The sequence below is a fragment of the Carica papaya genome, chromosome 9 (assembly GCF_054855325.1).
Source record: "Carica papaya isolate Zhongbai chromosome 9, ASM5485532v1, whole genome shotgun sequence".
In the NCBI taxonomy this organism is placed as follows: Eukaryota; Viridiplantae; Streptophyta; class Magnoliopsida; order Brassicales; family Caricaceae; genus Carica; species Carica papaya.
In genome coordinates this window covers 31,137,162-31,150,985 of record NC_142317.1, presented here as the reverse complement: position 1 = coordinate 31,150,985, position 13,824 = coordinate 31,137,162, and the positions used below count along the sequence as shown (strand labels likewise).

The 13,824-nt window shown below is 36.3% G+C and overlaps 3 protein-coding genes across 3 annotated transcripts; 1 reads left to right on the top strand and 2 right to left on the bottom strand.

The window, feature by feature from the left end:
• Positions 1-292: 292 nt before the first annotated feature.
• Positions 293-2,919, bottom strand: MDH (malate dehydrogenase). Its single transcript, XM_022053996.2, has 2 exons — positions 2,699-2,919; positions 293-1,858 (listed from the first exon to the last, which is right to left on the bottom strand). Exon 2 carries the CDS (start codon positions 1,850-1,852, stop codon positions 617-619), a length of 1,236 nt encoding a protein of 411 aa, XP_021909688.2. The 5' UTR covers positions 1,853-1,858; positions 2,699-2,919; the 3' UTR covers positions 293-616.
• An 807-nt stretch (positions 2,920-3,726) lies between these two features.
• On the bottom strand, positions 3,727-5,679 carry LOC110823599 (Pyridine nucleotide-disulfide oxidoreductase family protein). The gene is made up of 2 exons (XM_022054008.2): positions 4,921-5,679; positions 3,727-4,567 (listed from the first exon to the last, which is right to left on the bottom strand). Exons 1-2 carry the CDS (start codon positions 5,611-5,613, stop codon positions 3,866-3,868), a joined length of 1,395 nt encoding a protein of 464 aa, XP_021909700.1. The 5' UTR covers positions 5,614-5,679; the 3' UTR covers positions 3,727-3,865.
• A 1,493-nt stretch (positions 5,680-7,172) lies between these two features.
• Positions 7,173-9,053, top strand: LOC110823604 (GDSL-like Lipase/Acylhydrolase superfamily protein). The gene is made up of 5 exons (XM_088211909.1): positions 7,173-7,542; positions 7,636-7,766; positions 7,891-8,130; positions 8,360-8,609; positions 8,732-9,053. Exons 1-5 carry the CDS (start codon positions 7,299-7,301, stop codon positions 8,971-8,973), a joined length of 1,107 nt encoding a protein of 368 aa, XP_088068035.1. The 5' UTR covers positions 7,173-7,298; the 3' UTR covers positions 8,974-9,053.
• Positions 9,054-13,824: the final 4,771 nt, after the last annotated feature.

The window sequence follows — 13,824 nt, the reverse complement described above, 5'->3', positions numbered from 1 at the left end:
ACATACATACATACTAGGTTAATTAAGTCAACTATACTACCATATTATAATAATCAATTTAATATATCAATATTCAGAATTAGGTGGTGAAAAGATCCTATTCATAGAATCAGACATGACTATTTAATCTGGTATGAGGTCTTTTTGTACGTTTATATCTATATAAGCACATCAAGATCAATGTAAAAACCAGAAATAAAAATGAAAAAAAACACAACCCCTCATTGAGGAGGAAAGTACTAAAAATCTTGAAAACAAGTCAGATTTAGCACCCAGATAGGATGAGCAAGCATAGCTTCAAATGTAAAAGTTGATATTCGTTTACCACATCATCGTTCTGAATAAAGGTGATGCACCCAGCAGCACCAGTCACATTATTCCAAAACTTTCAAACTGCTACAGGCTCTAAACTGAGAAATGATTACATATTCTTTTTCTCAACTACAACACCAGAATATGGCTCTAAATTTCATGTTCTCAATTGTCTTTCCAAAGAAAATGAGTAAACTTCCATTCTACAAAACTGAAGGTAATCATGCAAGAAAAAGTCCAACAATCAAGTAACCAGATTGGGTCAATCATCCTCTTAAGGATATGTTTTTTTACCTTCGATATCTTAAGCAGCAACTGTCTGTTTTTGGGCGAAGGCAACTCCCTTTTCGATGCTGGCCTTCAATTCAGGCTTAAGGGCTTCGATTGCCTTTTGCTCGTACTCAGTCAAACCCTGGAGGTCAGAGTGAATGAAAGCTTCAACACCTTTCCTCCCAAGTTTAACCCTTGAAGCAAAGAATGGGAGCTCAGTCAGATTTGATTCCACAAAGGTGCATTCATAGACATCCCCATCTCCATCCAGTGCACGAAGGGATGATTCAACAAACCGAGCAGCTGCATATGCCATTGATAGTGTGGCAGATCCTGCACCTGCCTTCGCTTCCACAACTTCTGTCCCAGCATTTTGGATCCTGACAGTTAGCTCTTCAATTTCTTCATCAGTGAAACTCACTGATGGCTTTGTTTTTGACAGCAGGGGTAGAATTGTTATCCCTGCATGCCCACCTACAACTGGAACATCCACATCAATTAGCTTAAGGTTCTTCTTCTGGGCGACAAATGTGTTTGCCCTGACAACATCCAGTGTGGTAACACCAAAGAGCTTCTTGGGATCATAAACACCTTTCTGCTTAAGAACTTCTGCAGCAATTGGCACAGTTGAGTTCACCGGATTGCTTATAATGTGGATAAAGGCATCAGGGCAGTTATCTGCAACAGCCTCAACCAAGCTCTTAACTATGTTGGCATTGATGTTGAAGAGATCATCACGGGTCATACCAGGCTTCCTTGGAACTCCAGCAGGAATGACAACCACATTTACTCCTTTCAAACAATTTGCTAATTCAGAAGCACCAGTGAAATCTAGAACTTGAGAGGGAGTGTTGCAGTGACTGAGATCAGCAGCAACTCCCTTGACATTTGCTATATCATAGAGGTGTAGGGCAGAAACCAACGGGGACATCTTGATTAGAAGTGCCAAGGGTTGACCAATACCTCCAGCAGCACCCAGAACTGCCACTTTGTAAGATGCCTGGGTTTGTAGGCCATACTGAGACCTCTGTTCTGATTTTTTCACTTTTGGTGCAAAAGAGCTTCGAAGAGCTGCAGTGCTTTCCCTTCCTAAGAAGGATGACTCTGATTCACAGCTCAAAGATGCTGCTGCCTTAAGACCATTGAAACTAGAGAGTACAGGGGCATTAAACCTAACACCAGCCGGCTTAGATTGCGCCTGTAATCTCGCTCTACTGCCAAAAGAGGCAGTTGATCCAATTGAAAAGGTAGTGGCTGATGTTGCTGCCATCCTACTCTGATAAAAGATAAAGATGCAAGGGCTTTATCAGAAACACAAACAGAAAATCTTAAGAAAGAATAAAATTTAAAAGTAACACCACCAAGCATATATTTAAGATGCATGTCCATAGCCACCAACAACGCAGACTTAATCTTAGGATTCTTCTTAAACATCAACCATTCAAACTTAAAGACATAGCTCATATACAAGAGAATTGCAAAATTTAAGGGATAACTTTTCTATGGAGAGCAATACTCAGTTGTACATGGTTTCAACCGCGAAAGAAGAAAAAGAATCTAGCCTGTTTTAGTGGTTAATTTTACACTCTTCAAAAATTATAGAAGATTCAATCTCTCACAACTTTCAGTCAAGCTAACAAAATAATTACAGGTAATCTGTGGGGTTATTTTCTTCTTATCTGACAATCATAGTAAAGCATTAAAGATATGCTGCTTTAATCATATAACAAAATTATTTCTCCTTAAACCGAAAACATTCTCTCAGTTAAAGAAATGAACTCATTTTTTTACCCAGAAGCAAATAAAACACATCCAAATGCATACCATTAAACCAAATACCCAATAAAAGAAGCAAACAGATTCAAGAAGATTCAGAAAAATAAATAAGAAAATCTCAGGTAATCTATCAGTCGAATAAGGAGAATTACAAAAAATATCACAAAACAAAGAAATGAAACCAAAATCCACAGATCTAAAGCTAACACCCAGATGAATTCATTCCCACGAAAACAAAACAAAACAAAAACCCCATATCGGCGAGAAGATCTTAAAAACAACAAGAAACGTAAACCGAAGAAGCAATCAAGACCAGATTTCAGATTGTTAGATGACGAACCTTGAGAGATCTCTCGATTTAACAAAATGGGTGGCAGAAAGAAGCGATTTTGCGTCTGTTTATTGGCTAAAAGGGGATTATTATACTTGTTCTTGTTATAAAAGAGGAAAACGTGAGCGAAAAGAGCTTTTGGGTGAAGGATTTGTTTGACAGATTTCGTTTTCTCCGCCACTGAGCATTGAATGAATCACTCCCTCCGTACAACTAAGCTTATTTTTTTTTCTTCCTGCGTAGCGAATATACACCGTTAGTTCCTGGTCTGTTTACCCGTTTTGTCCCTCCCCTCTACCTAACCAATCCTGGCCGTTGCTTTTTCCGTCACCGTCTACCACTTTTGGGTGCTTTTAGTATTTTTTGTGGGGACTGTTTGGCTACAGATGTTTTATGAACTCATTTTGTGGGGACTGTTTGGCCACATGGACTAATACAATACTCATGTCTAGGGGCTATGTAACGGTCCGAAACTCGACTAAGACCAGACCCAAATAAAAAATGGGTCTAGTTCGGTCCAGATTAAATAAATTATTATTATTTTTTCTATTTTAATTAAAAATAAAAAATAATTTTATTACAGCCTCGATTCTCCCAGCAATTCTCTCCATACATGTAATGCACACACTTATATACATGTATATATATATATATATATATATATATTTTAATTCTTTTAACATATATATTTAAGATTTTTAATTGTTTAGTTATGAACTGAGATCGGAATGAGACTAAACCAGAATAGACTAATTCTTTTGATTCTTAGACTCTGTAGACAAAGAGAGAACCATATACTGTCTCGTTTAGTTTGATCTTCTTAACTGGACAAGCCATTTCAGTCTGGGTTTCCAGTCTGGATCAGATTTAAACACTTGATTTTTTTTTTTTCTGTCAATACATTATGATCTTAAAAAGTGCTTTTCGCTTTTAATTATGTAAAAAAATCTCCCTCGGGCTAACCTAGTGCTCTCATCAATTATAGAAATAAGGTTTTGCTGATACAAGAAGGAGAAAGATAGAGTAACAATGGAGAATAAAGAACTGAATCAGTAGCTAGATTGACAGAAAATACAAACAGATTCCAACATCACAATTGGTTTTTAGCTTACTGTACTCATAATATAATATAAAATCTTGCAAATTTAGTATATTCAAAGCTTTCACTAATTTCACTCATATGCTAAGCTTCTCCATCTCCTTCCGAAGTGCATTAGCTCTCACCAAGCTCCCAATTGTATTCACAGCCAACTTCAAATCCTCCAATGGATTCCCAGGTACCACTCTCTTGTACAAATAACTATCAAATGTCATTTTCTGCACGTACTCATCTGCGCACATCTCCACGAATGCTTCCCTTGCTGGATTCGATCTATAAAACACCTTCTGCAACACATCCAACACCTTGTAAGTTGGCCAGTAAGTCTTGTCCCATTTCTCCAAGTACTTTCTCAAATCATTTTCATTGATCATCTTCTTCCCATTCTCCGAACCTTCCACTATTGCCTCTGCACACATCCTCCCACTCTTCGCTGCAAAATAGATACCTTCCCCTGAGCATTTTGTGACATAACCAGCTGCATCTCCAACCAATGCCACTCTCCCTGATAACCTTCGTGGACGAGGGTGTTCTGGAATTGGGTGTGCTTCAACCCGAATGATCTTGCCACCAAGAATCTTGTCTTTTGCTCGGTTTCTTGTTGCTGATTGGAACTTCTTGATGTCCCCCTTGTGAGTGACTGTTCCAGTTCCTACGGCTACATGATCACATTTGGGGAAAACCCATCCATAAAAATCAGGGGAAACATCATCCCCAACATACATCTCTGCAAGATTCTCGTAGTACACCATCTTATCATCAGGGATTCGGATCCTTTCCTGCAACCATGTAAAGCACAAGGGACTCAATACATATAATCACTACAAATACAAATTAAGATGAGTCTGCAAATTTCTGTAACAAAACCCCCAAAACATATCTGAAAAGTTGAAGACAAGGGTAATCATCTTTTAGCTCAAGCACACAATAACACCATTAAACAAATCTTCTTCAGCCAAATTACTACAACAATTTTCCCGGAAAACAAAGACCCACTTGCTGTTAGTCAATCCCAATTCATCACAAGAACTTGCATTCCCACAATTCATCCAATCTTGAAGCACTTCAAACATATATATGCATGTATTAGAACTAACCCATCAAGTAATTTAAGTGTAGTAGGAGAAGGGACCTGAAAGGCAATGGCATAATCATAATCACCGGCATTGATAGATTTAGCCACTCTGGAATTAGCTCCATCGGCTCCAATAACCGCATCCACCTCAAGAGTCTGCTTCTCGCCCACGCTACCTTTCTTCCCGTCGTACTCGGTGAAATGCAGGACATACGGCTCGTCCCAGCTTCTCGGCATATCCATCTGCAAAAACAGGCCATTGATGACCTTGGCACCGCTTTGAGCTGCTCGATCCCTAAGATAGGAATCCAGCACTTCCCTCCTCACCATTCCGATATACTCGTGGGGCTTCAAGGTCTGTCCGATGTCTACCGCAATATTCGAAGGTGATATCATTTTCATCTTAGTCACTCGCCGGTCGATTATATCCAGCGGCAGGTCGAATTCCCCCACCATGCAGAGCGGGATCGCACCGCCGCAGGGTTTACAGTTGTCGAGTTTCCGCTCGATTAGAACCGTCTCCACTCCTCCCTTGGCAAGCGTCTCAGCCGCCGCTCCTCCCGCCGGTCCACCTCCGATTACCGCCACACGGAGATTCCGGTTAGTCAACTTGGGGCTATTCTTCCCGGCGATGACTGTGAGACGCCGGGGAAGTGGGCGCGAGATGCGCGCTGTTTGGGTAACGAAATGGGTTTGTTCTCCGGTGGACTGGCGGAGTCCGGTGAAGGATTTGAGCGAAATGGACGCCATTGGAGTGGAGAGAGTGGGAGTATCTGTGAATAGTGGTGCAGGAAGAGAAGGGTTTATGAGAATGAAGTGATTTTTTTAGTAATAAATTGGGATATGGTTTGAGATTCAGGATGATTATGGAGCGTTGGATTAAGGAAATGAAGGGTGAGGATCGGATTTGGATAATGAGATGAGATTTGTAGTGCAGGTATTTTGGCAGTATGTGGGATGTATTTATGGTGGGTGGTTCAGATTTTGACACGTCATTGACTTGTTAATGTACTTTAAGCCACGTCACCTTACTACATGCAAGTGCAGACACTGCACGTGCAATATCTTCCAGCGTCTGATATTTGATTTTATTCGGTAAGAGTTTTCAGACAAACTTTACGTTTAAACTTAATATTTATATATTTTTTTAATTATAATTTGATCAATAATATTTTATATTTGTCTCAAAATTTTAATTTTCTTTGGTTCTTTAATGAAAAAGAGTTTTAAATATTCAACTATATTTCGTTTCTTCAAAAAATAATTTAAAAGAATATTTTTTACTAATGAATTAAATTAATAAATTAGTAATAACATTATATATATATATATATTTGTTTTTATTAATTGAAGTAATTAATCAAAATTATTTTTTTGAACTGTTTTTTCATGTATCAAAATACAATCTAACCATTTTAAATTTTTTAATTAGAAAATAGAAAAAAAAAACTCAAGGTTTGAAATAAATAAAATAAAATTATAGAAATTATAAATTAATTTGACAGCTTTTTCATAATAATAATTATTGTATTTAATTAAAAAATTAAGGCAAATAGTATATTCATAAACTATGATCATGTTTTTTTTGTCTTTTATATATAGATAAAAAATGAGCCAGACAAACTATTTGGGCCTTATCTATCTATCTTGGGCTTAAAAATTTTAACTAAAATCTGATGCTTAACATTGTCAATTGGGCTAGTAGGCTTGGGAAGGGAAATGGGTAAACGAATAGGTAAAATTGTATATAAATGTCCACAGTGGGTTAATCTAATTCTTATATATATATATATATATATATATAATTTTAATTTTAATTTTCAAAATTTCAGTTCTTGATTGTTGAGATATTTTATTTAGTAGCACAACAACTTAAAAGAGAAAACCCAACAAGTTATGTTCTCAAGAAAAACCAGAGTGTTAGGTAAACTCACCATAACAATTCACAAAAACCAATCTTCACCCACTTCCTCCTCCATAATTTTAACTCTTACCCCATTACTCCATTCTTAATCTTTGTATGTATAGTTTGGTGGGAATAAAAATAGATATAATCTTAGTACATAAAAAATAACTTAGAAATATTTCGTTTTTAATTAGACTAAAGAACATAATCTTATTACACTGAGTATTAACTCGAAATATTCTAACTTCAATCTTGATTTTACGAAAACTGACTAAAAATTAGCTGAAAAAAAAGAAAAGAAAAGAAAAACAAGAAGGATCCTAACAAGGTAGGTGGAAGTAGGTTTGAATATATAATAGTTGGTTGATCAAACGATAGTCTATTACCTTAATTTCCAGACACTAATCCAGGTCTTCCTTCGTCAATTGTTTGACATAAATGAGTTTAAATCCAAAAGAAAGTCGTTTGTTTCACTTCATCAACTTTGAACTCAGAAAAAGAAAGAATCGTGGAGCTCATCATACGTGACATGAACCCTAGTGGAGCTCTCAGTCTATTATTATTTACTGTGACTCTTTATGCAGCTGGCTTCAATGGTTGCCATTGCAAGATTGTGCAGTTCATTTTCGGAGACTCGCTTTCCGATGTGGGTAACAACTGGTACCTCCGCCGGAGCCTTGCTCAAGCTAATCTTCCTTATTATGGTATTGATTTTGGCAATGGATTGCCTAATGGCAGATTCACTAATGGTCGCACTGTTGCTGATATAATCGGTAAGGTCTATAAATTCTTTTATGGGCTAAATATATGTTTTAGAGTTGTAATAACTTGGCTAATTTTAACTGGCATGGTGATAATTATGTCAGGTGACAACACTGGACTTCCAAGGCCACCAGCATTTCTTGATCCATCTCTTACAGAAGATGTAATATTGGAAAATGGTGTGAATTATGCCTCTGGAGGTGGTGGGATTTTGAATGAAACTGGAGGTTACTTCGTAAGTTTCCTCATCCTTTTTGCAATCAATCGATTATAATTACATTCCAGATATTGATCATGCAAAAAACTTTTTTATCCTAAGGTTAAAAAGAGAAAAATTCATGAGGTAATTTATTTTGCAGATTCAAAGATTTTGTCTATACAAACAAATTGAGTTATTCCAAGGGACACAAAAACTGATCAAGGCCAAGATTGGGAAAGAAGCAGCTGATAAATTCTTTCAAGAAGCTCGATATGTGGTTGCCTTAGGGAGTAATGACTTCATCAACAACTACTTGATGCCTGTTTACAGTGATTCTTGGAATTATAATGATAAAACTTTTGTCGAATACTTGATGGAAACACTTGCTCGACAACTCAAGGTATCTATCTATCTATCAATATATTTTTGAAAAAGTAAGATAGCTTTATCAGATTTCGAAAAGTTTGTATGCACCCACAACTCAACTAGTATTTTCTTTTAACTCGAAAAGTAAAATAAGCTTTATTAGGATTCGAAAAGTTTGTACATACCAACAACTTAATAGTAAGATAAACTTTATCAGAATTTGGAAAAATTGTACATTAAAATCCTTGTATGTATATGTACAGATATTGCATAATTTAGGAGCGAGGCAGCTGATGGTGTTTGGGTTGGGGCCAATGGGTTGCATTCCCCTACAAAGGGTCCTGAGTACTTCTGGGGATTGCCGGGAAAGGACAAACAAACTTGCTATCAGTTTCAACAAAGCTGCAAGCCAATTACTGCAAGATCTTGGGAGTAGACTTCCTAATGCAAGCTACAAATTTGGTGATGCTTACGATGTTGTTAGTGATGTGATTAGCAATCCATCAAAATATGGTCAGTGTATATAATATATATATATATATATATATACACACATTAATTTGTAGCTCTTATAATATTGAGAATCACTTTAATATGTATGTATCATGAGTTTAATTTGTTTTCTTTGTTGTTAGGATTTAATAATTCAGATTCCCCATGCTGTTCTTTCGGAAGGATTCGACCTGCTCTCACATGTATACCGGCATCAACACTGTGTAAAGATAGAAGCAAGTATGTGTTTTGGGATGAGTATCATCCCTCTGATCGAGCTAACGAGCTAATCGCTAATGAGCTCATCAAGAAATTTGGATTTCTCCGAGAGGATGCAAATACTCCTTCCTCACCACCGGAAGTTGCTCCATCTCCAGAGGAATAACGCTTTAGTCTGTCAACTTATCTGTACTGTTTAAACAACTAATATTATCTTGCTGTTCTATAATTAAGTTGCATTTCGGTTATTTTTTAAAGATATTAATTGAACATTTTCGATAAATAGAATGAAATGAAAGTATACAAAATTTCTTCTGTTAAATCAATATGCGTGATTGTTGTCTGAGGCAAAACACAAGTATCATGATCGTCTAAGGCAAGACTAGCTTTGTTTGATTAAGCTCTAAATGCTCTGTCACGAATTCTCCTCTCCCACCAAATTCCTTTCTGTCACTTCTTTCTGCTACCTTTGCTATCATGTCTTCTTCTCCAAAAGGAGACATAGAATCTGGTGTTTCTCAAGCTCGATGGCCAAACAAGGAAGATGAATTAAAAGCCGCCATTTTACTGAAATCTTTGGACTGGGCCAAGCTGCATGTAGGTCTGAGTTGATTCCAAATTGGATTAAGCGACATATGGTTTAGTCTTTTTGCTCTTTTGGTTGGGTTGAGTTTGAATTAGAGGTTTAGACCAGACAAAAGTAAAAGCTTGAATAAGGGATTTGATTTTGGGTTTTTAATCATTAATATTTTGTTGTTGGGTCTTTTTTTTCTTTTTTGTTTTGGGCTCAAGATTTTCAATTCGGTTTAATCCACTCATGGTAAAACTTCGTATAGATTTGATGTATTTTTATCTTTAATGATTGGCCTAGCATTCAATGCAATATAAATAGTGTATCGAAAAAATATAATTCATCATAGGTCAATAGATCTATTTATTCCCGTTCCACAAGTCATTCAAATGATATTTTAAATAAAGCACAAAATTAGGTTTTTAATTCGTCGCACATTTAATTTCTATTATTATTATGGTAGATAAAATTGGAATATAATAATTGTGTCTAATAACGCGTATAAGAAGGTATTGATTTAAAGATTTATTTTTCTCCTTATTCATGTTATTTAAAACCTTTTTTGAAGTATCTTTCATCTTCAATTGCATTGAAAATGCTAAATAACTTTACATAATTAATTTTATACTTCATTCTTAATTTTTTTTTAACCTTAAGAGCTTTAAATTTGTATATATTTACCGAATATATGTAATCAAGCTTTAGGAAAATCAATTTGACAACTCCTACTATGTTTTGCACTAATAAAAGTTAATTGATTTCACTTCAGGCTCTTTTAATTTGCCATTAATTACATGTTAATGCAAGTTTATCCAACACATATGTTTATTATATATGTGAACACTCACTACAAGAAAGAAGAGAACTAACGACAGATGTTTTGGGCTTTTAGCGACAGTTTTTTAGTAGCTAAGAGCTTTCGTGACAGATAGCAAATTGCCACAATTTTATTTGGAAAACCCAAAACTCAAATAATAAAACTCAAAATAAAAAAATAAAATATGATTTTATATCTAACTCATAGCAAAAGTAAAAAGTCTAACAAAATAACTCAAAATACAGGTCTTAACAAAATCTTTTTAATCTTTATCTTTAAGCTTAATTCTTCAAAATATGCACTCTAGTTAGCCTAGATAAAACTCTTCAGACAATACCTTGAAGTAATCTTCTCGCACAACAAATAAAGAGAAAAATCCTAAAGTTTATTTATCATATACAATGTTAAAACTCTCCATGCAATTTGGAAAAATTATTTCTCAGTTGGCTGCACCTAATATGGACTTAGACAAGTGAAAATGGCAGAGCAAAGAGCGTTTATACACCTCTATTTTTGAGCTTGAGTTTTCAAAATTACCTTTGTGTCAAAATGACGAGCATAATGAATCGAATGGCTGAATGAAAGAAAATGAAGTTCGTCAATCAAGCTATATAGAAATCAACGTTTTTATATAAAAAATAACAAACAAAGTTGAAGTAAAATACTGCATTGCACAGGTGGTCCTCAGTGAGGGCGGAAGACGCGGAAGCGAGTGAATGGAGAGAGAAACTTGAATAAGGCGGAAGGTGTAGAGGCGAGCGAATGGAGAGAGAAGCTCGGTGAAGGCATAACTGTGGAGTTCTGATGGGATCCGGAGCTTTAGTGCTGGTATGATCGCACCTGTTTAATTTTGCGCTGCAAATACATACACTCCTTCCCCTTTCTTCCCCCTCTCGTCATTTCTTTCCTTGTGCGTTCACACTTCACCTCTCATTCTCGTTCTAATATCGATTAAAATGCCCCTGCTTCTTGACTCACATTTGCGTATAAACCAGCGGACCCTAGTTCCAGACGCGCGTAACGTCGAACGACCCGTCTGAAAAAAAATTGGTGCGACACGAGGACTTCCCAAGAGGTCACCCAACCGAGTACTAAGCTCGCCCAAGCACACTTAACTGCGGAGTTCTGATTGGATCCGGCAAACAACCAAAAACAAAATACAAGAAAATAAAGCAAACTAAAAGCTTTCGGTGTTCGTCGACGGTAGCAGAGAGGAGAGAAAATTAGGGTTTTTCGGGGAAGAAGACGAGTTTAAATACCAGTTCTATCCCCGAGCTTACATGAGCTCAAATGCACCAGATCACTTTTTAGTGAATTGGTGCGTTTTAGTCTCTTATCACGCGAGCAGGGTCAACCTGTTTTATACAGGCCTGATAACATCCCCCCTTAAGATGGAGAATAGACGTTTTTTACTCCCATCTTGATCATATGCTCCTTAAGAAGCCAACTAAGTTTAGTGAAAATATCTGCTAGTTATTGCTTGTCGTTCACATGCCTTGTAACTATACTCCCTTCCTGTACCTTATCCCTAACTAAATGACAATCTATCTCAATGTGTTTGATTCTTTCATAAAACACATGATTAGCAACTATGTGTGTGACTGCCCTGTTATCAAAATATAAGTTTGTTGCCCCTAAATTACATACCTTAAGGTCATCAAGCAAGTATCTTATCTAAGTTAGCTCACAACACACACTAGCCATGGCTCCATAGTCTGCTTCAACTGAAGATCTAGAAACTGTTTGTTATTTCTTAGATTTTCAAGATATCAATGAATTTCCTAAAAGAACACAATATCCTATAATAGATTTATTTATGTCCGGGCATCTCGCCCAGTCACTGTCAATATAAGCATTTAGTTTTAGCTCATATGTATTTGAGTAAAATAAACCTTGGCTTGGTGTACCCTTAACATACCTTAGGACTTTGTATGTAGCCCTTAAGTGACAGTCTCTAGGACTCTCCATGAACTGGCTTAGAACTTGAACAGAGTAAGCCAAATCAGGTCTTGTCAATACGAGGTACATCAACATTCCAATCAACGTCCTATACATCGTTGGATCTAGTATTGTCTCTCTTTCATTCTTCAAAAGTTTAATATTCTTGTCCAAGGGGAGCGATGAAGTCTTACTTATTAGAACCCTTGTATCCTTGAAAAGGTATATGGCATATTTTCTTTGGCTCTCTTTGACCTAAAAACTTCAATACCAAGGAAATACTTTAAGTTTCTTAAATCCTTTTAAATTTATTATCCAATGTTATCTTTAATTCTTTAATAACAGATTCATCATTACCTGCCATAATAATGTCATCAACATATGCGAGTAGCATAGTAAAGCTTTTGCCATTGGTCCTCACGAACAACCTGTAGTTGGCATTGGATTGCTTGAATCCTTGTTGAGTAATAAACTCAGAAAATTTGACATACCGTTATCTGGATGCTTGCTTAAGGCCATACAAGCTCTTTTGAAGTCTACATACTTTCTATTCTTTCCTTTTAAGATGTCCAGGAGGAAGCTCCATGTATACTTCCTCATTTATATCTTCATGTAAAAAAGCGTTGTTGACATATAACTGTTGAAGGTGCCATCCTCTGATTGCAGCCAGAGCCAACAATACTCTTACGAAGACGATTTTGGCCATAGGTGAGAATGTCTCGTGATAGTCTAGACCTTCTCTTCGAGTGAAGCCCTTAACAACAAGTCTAGCTTTGTGTCTTTCAATGATTCTATCTGCTTTGAATTTGACTTTGTAGACCCACTTACATCTTATTGCTCTCTTCCCTGTCGGTAAATCAATTAATTTTCAAGTCTTATTTTCTTTAAGAGCTTGGAGTTCATTTTTCATGGCATTTCTCCAATTTGGGTCCTAGCTGGCCTTCTCATATGAACTTGGTTCATTATGGGATGCTACAGTAAGTATGTACTTCTTATATCCCCCCATAAGTCTATTATATGAAACTATGTTTAATAGGGGAACGACACCACCATTACGGACTTGTGGTTTATACAGCTCTATGCAATCGTTGTTCCCTTGAATCTGATCACATATATAGTCTTTTAAGTACTCTGGTGGTCTCTTTATCTTCGTTGATTTTTTCTTTGGAATCTCATCGTCATTCATACGATCTTTTCTTCTTTCTCCTTCCCCATCAATCATTTCTTGACTGTTGGATACTTCTTCTATCTATGTGAGGTCTTTAATCTCCATATCAAGGCTATCTTGACCCATCACTTGGTCCCTGATGCTATCTTGCACAAAAGTGTTTGATTCTAGTTCGTCTATCAATATATTTCTAGACTCATGTATAGTTTTCATTTCCTTTATACACTTTCTTTCCTTGTGAGAAAATATTTTTTCATGAAATATCATGTTTCTAGAAATAATGACTTCACTAGTTTCTTCAAATAGCAATTTGTATCCCTTTGTACCAAAAGGATATCCTATCAACACACATCTTCTTGCTCTTGCATCGAATTTTCGTCTTCTATTAAATAAAGTAGATGCAAAGGCTAAGTACCCAAATACTTTCAGGTAACTATAATTTGGTTTCTTTCTATGTAAAACCTCAAAAGGTGCCTTCCCACTTAACACGGAGGAGGGTGTTCTGTTAATTAAATATGTAGTA

Bases quoted from the DNA above. Each gene is read 5' to 3' on its own strand.
- LOC110823604 (XM_088211909.1), top strand. From the start codon at position 7,299: ATGAACCCTAGTGGAGCTCTCAGTCTATTATTATTTACTGTGACTCTT. The intron at 7,543-7,635 runs GTAAGGTCTATA...TAATTATGTCAG, and splicing joins CACTGTTGCTGATATAATCG to GTGACAACACTGGACTTCCA. The intron at 7,767-7,890 runs GTAAGTTTCCTC...TTTATTTTGCAG, and splicing joins ATGAAACTGGAGGTTACTTC to ATTCAAAGATTTTGTCTATA.
- LOC110823599 (XM_022054008.2), bottom strand. From the start codon at position 5,613: ATGGCGTCCATTTCGCTCAAATCCTTCACCGGACTCCGCCAGTCCACC. The intron at 4,568-4,920 runs GTCCCTTCTCCT...ACATGGTTGCAG, and splicing joins ATTATGCCATTGCCTTTCAG to GAAAGGATCCGAATCCCTGA.
- MDH (XM_022053996.2), bottom strand. From the start codon at position 1,852: ATGGCAGCAACATCAGCCACTACCTTTTCAATTGGATCAACTGCCTCT.